Source organism: Dipodomys merriami, unplaced genomic scaffold (assembly GCF_024711535.1).
Source record: "Dipodomys merriami isolate MVZ:Mamm:240054 unplaced genomic scaffold, mDipMer1.0.p SCAF_24, whole genome shotgun sequence".
NCBI lineage: Eukaryota > Metazoa > Chordata > Mammalia > Rodentia > Heteromyidae > Dipodomys > Dipodomys merriami.
In genome coordinates, this window is record NW_027203826.1 from 16,674,008 (window position 1) to 16,689,818 (window position 15,811).

Below are 15,811 nucleotides of genomic sequence, written 5' to 3' on the forward strand. Positions count from 1 at the left end.
TAACATCGTGTGGGAACTCTTGGGACAGTCTAATGGCAATGGAGACTGGGACCAGTTTTCAGTCAACCAGTTTCCATGATAGAACATTTTAAGCAAAGGGTATTTAAACAATATAATTGACTTTATCTTTTAATTAGATTTTACAAATTAACTCACAACATTAATTCTATGGGGCGGAAAAACATCCAAGATTCACGTCACTAATTTGCAATTAACTCCTGGAATGAGTCTGTGAGTAAAATAGGGACTTTTCCCAAGCTCCCCCCTCCTCCCTCCCCACCCACCCACTGCCATGTGTGCTCTTCTTCTGTCGCATACCTGGCTGTGGCCTTAATATTCTTGGTAACTAATTAACACTCTATAAGTTTCAAACGGGTATCTTTCAGGAAACTCTGGATCTCATCCACATAGCAGATGGTACTTCTTTCAGAACACTGGGAGGCTAATTTCATTGTATTATTAGAGGCCAGGCGGAGCAAGCACCACAGTTTTACATGCTACTTCCTTGTGAAAAATGAGCTCAGATAAGTTGTGAAGTTAACAGGAGCAAGACTACACAAATGTGGCTTCCTACTTTGAAACTTCCTCTGCCTGCTGAAAGGTGAACAAATGATGAATACAAACCCTGAATTCCTAAGGCCTGGAGGGGGTCTCAGTCTTGGAAGTTGAATGAAAGATAGACCAAGGAAGGAAAAGAAAGAACAACATGGGAATCATCTCTGTGAAACCCTTTGAATGGTCTCACACACACACCTGTAGAAGTGACCATGCCTTTCTCTGTCCCTTTGCTGTAGCTGGTGCACCTGGGACAGGGTCAGTTCCCACAGGAAGATGGAGGGGATACCTATGGGATGTTAATAATAAAAAATATGAATATCAGAGAAGAGGTTGGGGCAAGAGTCTCTGATCTGGTAGGTGCACTAACCCCAGGAGACCACAGGGGCCAGAAAAGTAGCACATAGTGACAGAGAACTTTTACTTGCAGACAGATGAGTAAAATCTACGAACGCATAGATTATGTGACAGAGGCCTGGAAAGGTAAGGACTAGAGCTCTCACTAAATTCACCAATGCTGAAGTCAGCCATGTGTTTTCCCAGCACAGGAAAGGGCTGAAGCCATGTTGCCTTGTGGTAGGTGAGATGGGAGATGAAGTGGAAAAAGGAAGTGCAGACCCTTTCTTTAAGGAGCTTGGCCCAGAGCGAGTCAGCGAAGAAACGAAGATTTCTATAAAATTTTGTTTTAAGGGTGAGAGTGACATTATGGTAAGATTGATGTAAAGAAGTTGCTAGAAAAGGACCCACGGAGAATTTGGTGGAGAGTGGAGCTAAAGGGGGGGGGGGGCGGGGGGGGGGGGGCCTAGAAGAGGCCCTATAGCAGGCCTAAAGCCCTTAGTAGCAAACAGGAGTGGACTGCCGGGCTGCTGCTAGCATAGCAGATCAGGGTACTGGGGGAGTTGAATGAAGGAGATGAGGGAATGAGAGGGTCAAAGGCTTAATTAATTAATACATTGGAAAGAACTGTGGGACAGAGCCCAGGGCTAGTTGGGGCTGATGGTCTTAAATTCATAGGGGCCCCATCGCTCTATGCGCACTCACAGATCCCAAGCTAGTAGTGTTTTCACAAGGAGGAATTCACGTGGCGATCCTCACTCCCCCAAGCTGTCTGCGGGAGTCAGCATCCTTTATGAATGCACTGCAATTCCATTCCCGTGCTAATTGCGTTTTCCCTCCCCTAGCCTATTTCTTTCCCCTATTTTCTCTCCCCCCATCAGCTGTGGACTCTCCCTGTCTTTGCTACTCTTTGTTCGTTTTGGTCATTAAGGAAGAGAAAACCATCCAATGAGTCTCTCTTTTGTTCTTAAGTTTGGACCTTTGGAACCGGCGCAATTAGGACTTTGTTTTTATTTTAAGGGGTCTGGTCACTAAAATTCTCCAAGTCAAAGGCTGAAAGGGGTGACATTGATCAATGATATATTGTACTCATAAACTGACATGTTGAATTTTAACCCCTTTGTACAATGACTTAAAGCTAAGACAATCATAATAATAAAATAAAATAATATAAAAGTCTCCAAGTCTTCAAATTCAGTGTTATTGGGTGTTTCCTCCATCAAGAATGAATTCAGGAGAAGTTGTATGCCTAAGGAAACGCAAACATTTTGTCTCTTGGTATTTTTAAAAATTTATCTAGCACAGGCATGAATAGTTAGGGTGACTTCCCAATTTAGAATTCCACTCGTTTGTCAATAGGTGCATTGAGAAATGCTGCATACATACTGTGAGGGACTCCAGCTGCGGTTTGCGCAAAACAGAATAAATTTTCTTGGTGTTGTACCGTTATGTACACACACACACACACACACACACACGCCCACTGGCAGACACGGCCACACCTCACAGCCCGGGAGAAAGCCACAGACCTCAGCTGCACAAGCCGCGCCTGCACGGGGGGAACTTTCCGCTGGACTCTGCACCGACAGCCACCCCCGAGCGAGCGAGCCAGGGCGGCGGCAGGTACGCGGTGCCCACCCGCGGCGTCGGGACCTGGGCGGTGCTGCGGCGGCCCGAGGGTCCGGGGAGCTGCAGGGCTGGGCGCCGGCGCGCACGCTGGCCGGCCTGGGGAGCGGCAAGCCCGGCAGCCCCCGCAGCCTCCCCGATCTCCGGGAACCGGCCTCGGGCGCCCTCGGGCCGCGGGGCTCCGCGCTCGCGGCTGGACCTCCCGCCGCCGGCCCCAGGCTGGAAGATGGCTGCGCGCCCCGCCGCCGCCCTCGCCTGGTCCCTGCTGCTCCTGTCCTCCGCGCTGCTCCGCGGCGGCTGTCGGGCGCGCTTCGCCGCGGAACCCGACTCGGAGGACGACGAGGAAGAGGCGGTGGTTTTCCCCGAGTCGCCTCTGCAGAGGGCCACGGTGATGGTGGCCGTCCTCGCCCGCAACGCTGCGCACTCGCTGCCACACTTCCTCGGCTGCCTGGAGCGGCTGGACTACCCCAAGAGCAGGATGGCCATCTGGTGAGCGCCGCGGCGGGGTCCGGCCGCGGGGGGCCGCGGGGAGCGGGGAGCGGGGACCTCCCCACCCCTCCTGCCCGCGCTGCTCCCGGGCCCACCGGGCGGGCTGGGGAGGCGCGGGGCCGCGTGCACGCCGCGCGCTCGTTCGGGAACGTCGGTGCCCCTGCGTGGGTAGGTGCTGCGCGCCTCGCGTGGCCGCGGTCCTTCTGACTCCGCTCCCACCCCCGGGGCTGGAGGAGGACTTTTCAACTCTCGAGGTTCCTGCTCTATCCCCGGCTCTGGAGAGAGGAGATGGGTGCCCGGAGCCCCCTCCTACCCCACAACTGACTAGCAGCTGGGTCCACTGAGGCTGGGGCTAGGGAGATTTCGCGGTGCCAGGACCAGACAGACGACCTGAGCGGAGTCGGCCCAGCCCCGCAGGCTATCCCAGCTAGGTGTCCTCCGGGCTCAGAGGCGATCCCAGGGCATCCCGTGCTGGGGCCAGATGAAGCTGCCCTTGGGAAGAGAGCCAAGTTTTTCTCCTAATGAAACGCCCGTGCTTGCTGGATCGGGGACCAGAGAGGGGAGCTCCCCACTCCCTCGGCGACCCTCAGCCCAGGCGGGCACCTGATTTTAGAAATCCAAGTAGCAGAGGCAAGAAATTGGCCCAGTCGTTGGGGGCCTCCGGGCCATCCCCTCTCCTCCCCCAGGCGGTGGAGTCCAGGTTACTCCTGGAGCAGGTTTCTGCGGGCGGCGTTAGCAAGGGGAGCGCCCCACACAGGATCAGGGCGGTGGGCAGCCAGGGGAGGGAGGGTAAAGACAGCCCTCGGCGGCGGGCGGGAAGGGCAGCCTCACCACCCAGCCTGTGGCCAGGGGCAGAGGTGGGAAATAGTGCAGCACTGTGCGCACACTGCTTCACCGTGCACCGTCCTACGTGACCGTCTCCACGCAGGACAGCACCGCCGGTGGGAAGTGGGCTGCTAGGCAGCCAGCTTTTCAACCAGAAGGAAGAGTCTATTTACTTATTTGTGTTAACCATTTCCCTTCCAAAAGAAACTTTGAAGAAAAAAAAGTCTCTTTTTGTTTTGGTTATGTATACAGTACTGGAGTTTGAACTCAGAGTCTCTAGCTGGCTAGCCAGGTACTCTACCACCTGAGTCATAACTCCTATTCTTCTACAGAGTGTCTGCTCAAGCCTTGATTCAAAGATCTCTACCTCCCAAGTAGCGAGGTATATGATAGGTGTAAGACACCAGAGCACACAATAAGCTTGAAAGAGAAATACTCTGATCCTTATTTTACAAAGGAAGAAATGGAGACTTGGTCAGTTCAACAACTCACTCAAAGGTCACAGAATAACTAGAATTTAATCCCAAACTTGCCCCTAAAGATTGCCTAGAAAATTGTTTTTAATTATAGACTTTATACAAACCTATACATTAGGAAATTTGAATTGTTTATCAAGTTTGAATGTGATTTGGACCAAGTTGTGTGAAATTTATAGACATCTCTCTCTCTCAATAATAAAATGAGAGAAAATTGAAATTAATGAAAAATCCCTTCCAACTCTTGAATTCCATAGACTTGATGATTAGACTCAACCAACCAATGAATGTACATCTTAACTCCCTTGAGTGGTCCAGGATATATGGATGATGTTCTGTTTAAATGGGTAGCATTCTGCATCTGCATAGCTTTTTGTGGTCTAGTTCCTTACCTTACTTTATGTTCCATGTTGCTGTCCCTTATGGCCACAGAGTGAGGCAGTGAGCAAGCTCAAAGAGCTTAGGTAAAGGCGTGGCCAGCCTCTGAGTTACTCACTGAAGACTCTCCTTTGAAAATTCCTGATTCTGCCTTAGAAACCATGGATCATTTATTAGGTTCTAGCAGTTTAAAAAATGTCAGTTTCTTAGTAGTCCCTTCTAAAGGGCTTTCATCAACTGCAAACACAAAAAAAAAGTTGAACAAAAGCTGGCTCCTTCTAGATAAACATGGCTTTTCTTACTGGGTAGTGTAAGGTGATCTGAATGGTATTTAAACAGAAGGATTTCTATATCTGATGGGGGGAGAGGGGATCTTGTGTGGCCATGAAAGGCTTCTAGAACAGTTGATACTGAGTTTGGACTGAGTTTTGAAGGATGAAAGAAGTCAGCTAAATCCTAGAAACGAAGGAGAGCTGAAAAGGGAGGGTGCTACAGGGAGAGAAAAAAAAATCCAGGACATCAGCTAGAGTTTCCACTGAAGGGAATGAAAGCATTTGACTGGCTTAATGACTGTGGGTCTCCACACTCATATTCCCTATCAGGTCTCTGGAAATGTTGACTTTTAGTCTAGCACTAGATGAATTTATGACTGGCAAAATTATGGGCTAAGCCCCTCTGGAGGGAAGTGGTGTCTTAGGATGTTACATCTTTAAGGGTCTTGCTCCAGTTGCTTATTCCTGGTCCCTGAAACTCAGTCAAGATCCATTCAATAGTCCATGTTGCTAACTGTCTACTTAACAAAGCCAGCACATGCAAATGTCAAAAATGACTGTGACCTTCTGAGACCTTTACAAACAGAACATTATTGCCTCCAGAGTCTGGGGTGCCAGACTCTAAATATCTCGATATCACACTCAGTGCAGACCCATTCTTCTTCATCCACTTACCTCTACCAAAGGCTGGAGAAATGTCTGATAAGGCTTCTTTTCTACATCTTTCAGGATCAAGACTTTTCCCCTTTAGGTTATAGGATCATTGAAAGGCCTGGCTCCTAGATTCCATATGAATATTGTCTTACCTAACGATCTGAACCAAATCTGAATTACAGGAAAGAAAAGTACCAAAAAGAGATACAAATGACCGCTATTGGAGAATGACTGCAGTCATTTCTGCATCAAGTTTGATTTGCCTTAGATGGAACACAGGGAAATGTATAGTTTAGACATGCTTCATACCAGCAAAAAGTAAAGCACTTTCATATTTACCTGTCTGATCTCAAAATCCACCAAACTATTTGCTTTCTTTAAAATATTGAAAGCCTGTGTAGACAAACTAAGGACACTATGTCCATGGCACTAATTAGAACATGCAGCAAGTTCACGAGAATGGCTACTGAGTTGAGTGGAAGGTATTGGGACATGTGGCAATAGATGTACTGGTTTGGCACTAATTAGAACATGCAGCAAGTTCACGAGAATGGCTACTGAGTTGAGTGGAAGGTATTGGGACATGTGGCAATAGATGTACTGGGTTCTCTTTAATTCAGTGGAGACATGAACAAATAGCCTTTAGCAAAAGAGGGAAGGTTAACCTCATCCTTCTTTACAAAGCTATGATTTAGGACAGCAGGGCCACAGACCAGGGGCAAGGCATAAAGAAAAGTCCTCAGCTGTAGAAAGATGTTAGGTTTGCCATTTGGACAGCGTGTATTGCTTGTGGGAGACATTTGGATTCACAGAGTCTCTGCAGATCCAAGGCAGTAGCTGCTATGTAATTACAGAACAATTTGGACATTTCATTTGGTACAGTCCATACTGACTTTTGTTCTAATTTATACTAAATTGAGACCCAGTTTTTAATTGTTAGCCCCTGTGATGAGATTCTGTGAACATCAATATAAACAATGATGAGCTTCTACTTGTTTCCAGGAGGAAGGCCAGACCCCACACGTTGTCCTATATTTTTGTCTCTTCATTCTTTGAGAATTATCTTAAATTGGTCTCCTCTGCATTGCTGAGCTAGTAGCATTTTGGTAGATGTTTAACTGGATACACTAATAGAGTAAGTTTGTTTATAAAGTTTTCCAAACTATTATTGGTGAGGATGGCATATTTTATCACTTGTCATTAGAGGTGATGTGTTGTCCCTATGCACAGATGAAAACAGGTGATTCTTTAGGCCTCTTCTGTTAGTCTGTTTTGCTCACTTTTCTCCTCCTTTTCCTTATGGTTCCCAACCTGATGCTTAAGAATGGGGGAGGGGGAGAAGTGGAAGCTTAGATTCAGACACACTACAGCTCCAATTTGTGGAATTTGGGCATATCTACGAACCTCGAAAAGAAACTACTTAACCTCAAAATGACCAATAATAACAACTATCTCAAAGCATGATATAACAAGTAGATGAGAGAGAATATATAGTCTTAGCAGAAATGTTCCTAAATAAATGAGTTGCAATTTCCTATGCGTCTCTTGTGTCTCTGAATGGAGTTTGAAAAAAAAATCATGCTGAACTTGTTAGTATGTACAACTCGCACATATTAATCCAAAATAAAATAAAATACAAAAGTGCTCACAAGTAACTCCATTCATTTCCTTCAAGCAAAAGATTACCAGTTGCCCTAATGAAAGCTGGCATTAATGGAGATGCTGATAACTGACTTGCTCCTGCCAGCAAGCCTTAGTGGGAGGGGCCATTGCATTTATCACTCTCTTAAACTTTATACAGGAGGAAACTGAGGCCCAGAATATGCAACTATCTATCCTGAGGTCACAAGCTGGTGGATCAAGGATGGACCTGGGCAGCTGTCACACAGCATATATGGTCTGTTTAAGATCAAGAAGGAACAATTATTTCTAGTTTTGTGTTTTTCTTTTCTTCTGTCAGTTGACCCAACTTGAAAACATAGGGGCACTAGTGTTTCTTTCAAATCAGAATTGTCGCTTCTGCTTGAGTTCACAAGGACTCAGTGGTTCTCTTCCGCTGTCTTGATCATTTTGTCACTTAGCTCAAGCACGGACAAGTTACTGAGCTCTGTGCTATTGTAGTACATTTCAAAGGAACCACCTGAGACTGACTATGTGGGCTGTACATACACATTCAAGTCACTTGCTATGGTCACTAAGCATAGAAGTATTTTTAATAGCAATGACTTTTCATGTGCAGATTGGTTATATTTTTGGGCTCCTATTGGTACAAGACAGTTTGCTTTTTAACTTTTTAAATTAAGGGCTTGCTCCTTAAGCTCAGTTCTCTTGCATAATAATTGGAGAAAACTATCCATTTTTTTCCAGTTTCAAAATATGATTGGTGCAAAGAATTAAACATTTCCTTGGATGAAAACTGAAGTAACTAATACATGCCACCAGTTCAGTTCCAGTTAGGACAAATTGCCTACAGATTTAGAGAGGAGGCCTAAATTGCCCTTGTTGTGTTTATTGAGTTGCATGGATGAGAATCCAATGCAAAGTGCAGTTAAGAGACTCCTGTCAGTAAATCATACAGTGAGTGATGTCAGGTATGCCATTTCTAGTTTTCAATGCTGTGTGACCGTTTCAATGTTAGCTTATTTTACAATAAATTCCCTTCTTGACTTAAAGAGCCTGACAATTATTCTAAACAGAGTTTGAATGAATAGATTTGTCTTCAGATCCTTTACCCAAACACTTCTCTCCCTGAATTTCTTTGTGACTCCAGGCTCATAAGCATGTGCCTCTTGTGGTTCTCTTGCTTGGCTGTCTCTGGTGGTTATAAGAACCAACAATGAAAGCTTTGTGACCAGGAATGCTGCTGGTTGTGCCTTGGTCCCTTTCCCAAAACTGAACTGTGCACAAGGGTTGTATCACTGTGCAGCACTGTCCCTAGGTCTATGGCATGATCAAGAAGGACCATTATAAGACTTTTGTAGGGACTATGGCAGGGAAATTATAAGGTCTGAGTCTGCACATTAATTCACAAATCAATAATATAAAGCAATGTCTGAGAGAAAACTGTTAGCCTATAGTTCGGGTAAATTCTTCTGCAGTTGCCACTCTCGGAAAAAGTTTCCCTGTATGTGTTTAAATCATAGCTAGTACTCACCAGGAGCTAAAAATATATGTGGACTGTATAGGTCTTATCATTTTTATTCTCAAAGGAGTGGCTTGTTTATTCAGTTGTCAAAATTTACTGGTTTAAGAAATTTAAATCCCTTAAGACCTTTGTAGATGTCTTTAATAGTATTTCAATTTGACTTTTTTTTGTAAATCATAAGGCAATATGCATCCATAAAAATTTTTAAAAACAATTTTGGTGGGACTAGGGAAAGAAAAAATAATAATCAAATTCCCCTTTTCTCCAGGCCACCTGCCAGACGAAACCAATGCTAATCGCTTTTTGTTTGTTTTTTATGTATTCTTCTAGAAACTGTCCATACACATACATATATCCTTGTCCTTTGACCTAAGCATGAGTGTTATATATGTATATGTATGGATATATACATACATACATATGTATGTATCTTCTGTATACGCATAATGTTTTTATTTTCATGTTTATTTATTGGTAGCTCTAGGGTTTGACCTCAGGATTTGAACTAGGCAACCACTGTATCATTTGAACCACACCCCAGCCTGAGAAGTGTGTTTTTGTTTTTGTTTTTGTTTTTTGTCGGTCGTGGGGCTTGAACTCTGGGCTTGGGTGCTGTCCCTCAGCTCTTCAGCTCAAGGCGAGCACTCTACCACTTGAGCCACAGCGCCACTTCCGGTTTTCTGGTGGTTTATTGGAGATAGGAGTCTCACGGTCTCTCCTGCCCGGGCTGGCTTTGAACCGCGATCCTCAGATCTCAGCCTCCTGAGTAGCTAGGATTACAGGCGTGAGCCACCAGCGCCCGGCTTGTGTTTTTGTTTTTTAAATTCATCTCATCGATGCTCTGGGTGGCACACTGAGAGCTAGCTTCCCATAAGATCTGTTCCAGGTAGGTACTCTACACACTTCTGTGATAATACCCATCCTATTCTCTGGACCCTGGAACACCTGTCTCTAAGCTCCCTTTTAAGAACTACACTTTCAGATCCAGAGTTCAAGCCCCACAACCGACAAAAAAAAAAAAGATATACTCTTTGATAAATTTTGATGTGCATCTGCAAAGTGCTCATATCATAACTGTGTGACTTTTCACATGCAGACATGCCCATAAAGCCATCACGGAGCCCTACCAAACCTGCATTTGTACATAGCAGCTGTTACTGGGACAGAGTAGCCACCACCCTGGACTTTGTCCAGGCCCACACAGTGTGAGCTTGCAGTTATCTCTTTTGTCTCTTTGACTTGATTTAGCTGATCCCTGTTAGCTTTTGATCAACAACCTCTGATCTCTTCTCAGGCTTCTCTAGGAGTGGTGGGATCTAGGTACCTCTTAGAACCAGCAGGCTTGGTAAACAGCCAGCAAGTGATGTAATAGTCCCTTAAAATACAGAACCAGGATTGTTGTATTGCTTTTCCCTCTACTCTCCATCCTTCTGGTAGAAAAGCTGTGTGTTTATATTCACAGAGTAAAAAAAATGAGAAGGACCTTGTTATAGGTAACAAGTGAAATGCCATACAGAAGATACACAGGGTGGCTACAATTTACTAATTCACTTGAACTTGCTACCACTCAGATCCATGAAAATATGGCACTGGTGGTTGGTGAGATTAGTCAGGCCCCTTGCATGAATTAAACTTTAGTTTTGGCTAAAGGTAATTTCGTTTCCTCTTGAGGAGGACCAGATGTATAGAAATTCTTACAGCAGGCTTCAGACTTGAGATTTCGACCCATAATTCAGCTACAGTTGCACTTGGTAACATTTCTTTGAAGTAGTAATTATTATTACCACTAATTATTATTATTAATTGTTCATCAAATCCAGTGAGCCTTGAGACTTTTGTTTCTCTGTACACAGAAGGCAAAATAACCCATTCTCCACTGTTTTCTGATAAATGTTTGAAGATCACTTAGAAGATGCACAATTCAGAAAAATGAATTACCTAAGTAATGATCCTGGGCTGAATGACTGTAAGAATCATGCAGATAAATGAGGCTGGGACAGGCTTCTTCTATTATGAAATCAGCTGATTTCATAAATACTTTAGCTGTTGTCATATATAGTTCATTTCCTTCTATGTCAAGTCCCTTCCAGGTCTACTTAGAGCTTTGAATCAGGCTAATGAGAGGCTTCCTACGAGAACTTCCCCATGAAGACAGACAAAGTGCATACATTTTAGACTACAGAACCCATTGCCAGTATAGGATTCTCTATTCTCTTTTTAAGAGTGATTGCATGGTTTTAGCTTGGTGGTGGACAGTGAAGAACTTTTTATTCTCACAGGTGGCAGATGTGACTCTAAGAAAGAGTTGTCTAAGGGTGCACATTCTTCCAGAAAGCAATGGGAAGCAAGAAATTGCCCCTTTAGGGATCCAAATAGGGAAAGAAGAAATAAAACTTTCCCTCTTTGCAGATGACATGATCTTGTATTTAAAGAATCCCATAGACTCCACTCCCAAACTACTCAAGCTGATTCAAAACTTTGGCAAAGTAGCAGGTTATAAAATTAACCCCCAAAAATCAATGGCTTTTCTATATGCCAACAATGAGAAATGTGTGGCTGAAATTAGGAAAGCAACTCCATTTGTAATAGCCCCACAAAAAATAAAATACTTAGGAATTAACTTAACCAAAGAAGTGAAGGACCTCTATGATGAAAACTTTAAAATCTTGAAAAAGGAAATCAACACAGAACTTAAAAAATGGCAAAACCTCCCATGCTCCTGGATTGGCAAGATTAACATCGTGAAAATGGCAATACTTCCCAAGGCTATCTACAAATTCAACGCGATACCTATCAAAATTCCACCCTCATTCTTCAAGGAAATAGAGGAGGCAATCCAAAAATTCATATGGAACAATAAAAGACCCCGAATAGCAAAAACGCTCCTCAACGGAAAGAACACTGCTGGAGGAATATCAATACCAAATTTCAAACTCTACTATAAAGCCATAGTAATCAAAACAGCTTGGTATTGGCATAAGAACAGACCTCAGGACCAATGGAATAGAATTGAAAACCCAGAAATGAACCTACAGACCTATAGCCATCTAATCTTCGATAAGGAAGCTAAAACAATAGAATGGAAGAAAGACAGCCTCTTCAGTAAATGGTGCTGGCAAAATTGGTTAACTACATGTAGAAAACTAAAGCTAGATCCTTATATATCACCCTGCACCAGAATCAACTCCAAATGGATCAAAGACCTTGAACTCAAAGCAGACACTCTGAAAACATTACAGGATGGAATAGGAGAAACCCTAGGTCTCCTTGGCTCAGGTCGAAATTTTCTGAATAGAGACCCGGAAGCACAACAAATCAAAGAAAGGTTGGACAAATGGGATTGCATAAGGTTGCAGAGCTTCTGCAGGGCAAATGACATAGCTGGCAAGATCAATAGAAAGCCCACCGATTGGGAGAAGATCTTTACTAGCCATACAACGGACAAGGGTCTCATATCTAAAATATACTTGGAACTCAAAAAATTAAACCACCCAACAACAAATCCTCAAAGAAACAACTGCCCAATAAATAAGTGGGCGAAAGACTTAAAGAGAAGCTTCTCTGAAGAAGAAAGAAGGATGGCCAATAGACACATGAAGAAATGTTCAACATCCCTAGCCATAAAAGAAATGCAAATCAAAACAACATTGAGATATCACCTCACTCCAGTTAGAACAGCAAAAATCAAGAACTCTAATAACAACAGATGCTGGAGGGGATGTGGACTGAAAGGAACCTTACTTCATTGTTGGTGGGAATGTAAACTTGTTCAACCACTTTGGAAAGCAGTATGGAGGTTCCTCAAAAGACTTCACATAGATCTCCCCTATGATCCAGCAATCCCACTTTTGGGCATTTACCCAAATGTTTACAAACAAGACCACACTAAAGCTACCAGCACAACTATGTTTATTGCAGCATTATTTACCATAGCTAAGATATGGAACCAACCCAGATGCCCCTCAGTAGATGAATGGATCAAGAAAATGTGGTATATATACACAATGGAATTCTATGCCTCCATCAGAAAGAATGACATTTCCCCATTTGTTAGGAAATGGAAAGGTTTGGAAAAAATTATATTAAGTGAAGTAAGCCAGGCCCAAAGAAGCATAGGTCCCATGGTTTCCCTTATTTGCAATATCTAGTATAGGTATGAGTCAAGCGGAAAAGGCCAGATAATGTGATGTTAGGAAAATGAAACCTTAAATATGTATTTTAATGTTTTCGTTTCTTTCATGCATGTGTTTCTAATGCATTTATAAGATTATTTCTTTGTTGCTTTGTATGTCCCTCCCCCACAGTGTAACCCCCGCTTTCACTATATTTGATGTTAGTATAACATGTGGAGGAGATGGGGACAAACAAGTCGTTTAAGGAATCATGTGGACCTGTTGCAACAATGAGAAGTACAAAATGTCATGTCAAAACCAGCTTTACAATTTCGGTGTGGGGGGGGAGGGGGGTATAATTGGGTGGGGGGAGGGGGGTAAAATTGGGTGGGGGGAGGGGGAGGTGGGGAAGGGAAGTGAAGGGTAAACAAAGGAGGAGGCTGCAATGCTTGGTAAGAAATGTATGCATTATCCTGCCCATGTAATTGTTGCCCCTCTGTACAGTATGTTCTCAAATAAAATAAAATACAATTTAAAAAAAAAAAAAAAAAGAAATTGCCCCTTTACAAGGTACTGGCAGAATTTTCTAGACATTTATAGTGGACCTTAAATTCCTGGGATATCTGTGAACTTTGGGGACCTTTGAGGTCCTGGCATTCCCAAGCTCTAGCATCTTGGTTGCCAGCCAGCCTCATAAGCCTGGCTACACTGCACACATACTGCCATTCTGGTTTAGACCCATCAATAGGGTGGAAAGTTGCTGCCAAGTGGAATCAGGGTAGTTGCTGTGGTCTCTGCAGCACTGCACAGCCAACTGTGTGAAGTTCCCTCTCCTCCAGGCAGGTTGAGTGGAAGAGCACTCAGGCACTGGGCCATACCTTCTGTCACACATGGATTTTGTGGAGTTACCATGGAAGGCTTAAACGAGACTGCTTGCACAAATACTTTTATAAGTCTTTTGATAAGACTTTTACAAGTCTTCTCTCTGTCGTTTCTCAATCTTGATAGATATCACACTTTAGGAGTTATGCTGATTTCCATTCTAGAATTTTCTCTCTAGCAAGAGAATTGATGAATGTCCAAAGCAATGTATTAAAGATGTCCTATATCAAGGAGCTAGAGTAAGAAGAAGAAACAAGAACCAAATTTAAAAGGGAAAAAGTCAGTAGAAATAAATGAAATGCATATTTAATAAATACAAATTAAATATAGTTTATTCTTTTAAAAGATGAACAATATAGACAATCCTGTGTCTATACTAAGAAAATGAGAGAGAAGACACAAATAAACAAAATCAGAGATGATAATAAGAGACAGCAACTGCCACCACAGAAATCCAAAAGACCCATAGAGGTTATTATGAAAATCTGTGTTCTAACAGATTTGATGTAATTAAAAAGAAATGGACAAATTCCTACACACATATACCTTAATACGATTGAAGTATGAGGACATAGAAAACCTGAACCGACCAATAATAATAAATAACAAATAATGGATTAAACTAGAGGGCATAATAAGCTAGACATAGAAAGACAAACACTGCAGAGTCTCACTGGTATATGGACTCCATTCATCTCTTAGAAGTTAAGAACAAAATGGTGGTTATCAGGGGTGGGGAGGGATAGGGGAAGGTTGATTAATATGTGTCACAACAAGATATAAGCAAGAAGTTCTGGTAGACTATTGCATTGTAGAGTGACTTCAGATAATAATAATGTACTATACATTTCAAAAGGATTTTGAAAGTTCTCACCATTAAGAAATATTTGAGGAGATAAATGTTTAAGAGGTACTATGAAATGAATAGTAATTTACATATACCCTTTTATTTATTTGGTCATCATTGATTGGCCTATGTGGAGAAAACCAGGTGACCACGCTGAATTTAGTACTTAGTAGTTAAGGTGGCCCAGAAGTGATTTGCCCATGGGGTATAGCTCATTGTCCCAGAGTAGATGTGGTCTTCATCACTGTTCTGCTGATATTTTGGATACAGCTGCTGGGCTTGGACTAGTGTATCACTGATACAGACTTAGGGCCCAGCTGGATCTCAACCCTTGGGGTATTTGTTAGACACACTGATTTGCAGGCTCTGTTTAAGCCACATTTAACCAGACTGTTCATGGTTAGAACCTGGGAATCCATATCTTAAGTGTGAACTCTAGTGATTTGGATGAACTGTCAATGATACGCTCTCAAAAAGGCCCAGACAGGACTCAGAATGCCTTAGGTGGAGAGAAAAAGTTATATAAGTATCTAAAGCACCAGCCATAGGGGTAAGGAGTTGCAGAGTTTGGATACTTGGCACACTCTCCAGATTCCAGATAGTTAACCCATCAAAAAGGCCAAGAGAATTTCTTTAAGAGAAACATTCAGGTGCAAGGTTGTACAGGAGAAACCCAGCTACGCATAATCATCATTGGTCTTTTTTTTGTAAAATTAAATCAAGCACATGCGTACTTTCTCAATCCAGTATCGGTTATTTAAAAACATAAATATGTATCTTTTAAAGGAAATGCCACAAGTTGTTTTCCCTCTGTAAGTAAATCCTTCATGGGCATGGTATATAATGGCACCCTTTTCTTTACTAAGTATTTTGTGTAATGAGCTTCATTTAGGTATAGTGAAGAAAAATACTCATCCACAAATGTCTGATGAGTGGAGATAAACCACTGCATTTCCTAGCTAAATAGTATTCACAGAAACCACTTCTGCTCCTATTTTCCACTATAGTACCTCCTTTTTTGCCTGTGTTTAATTTTCTTCTCTTTAGTTTTGTTTCTCTCCTACATTAAAAACTCCTTCCCTGCATTTGTGACAGATACGAACAATTTATTAAATTAGATTGCTTTTGTAAATGGTAATTCAGTGGGATAAAGTTTGTAAGCCTGATGTCTTCACTAGCTATGAACTTGAGGTATAACTTTTGAGAAATACGCA

At 42.9% G+C, this 15,811-nt stretch overlaps 1 protein-coding gene across 1 annotated transcript in view; it reads left to right on the forward strand.

The window, feature by feature from the left end:
- Window positions 1–2,379: 2,379 nt before the first annotated feature.
- Colgalt2 (collagen beta(1-O)galactosyltransferase 2) overlaps window positions 2,380–15,811 on the forward strand; it is a 101,836-nt gene continuing 88,404 nt past the window's right edge. Inside the window, exon 1 of the mRNA XM_070034275.1 lies at window positions 2,380–3,006. Coding sequence (XP_069890376.1) covers window positions 2,744–3,006 — 263 coding nt within the window. The 5' untranslated portion in view covers window positions 2,380–2,743. The remainder of the gene's footprint in view (window positions 3,007–15,811) is intronic.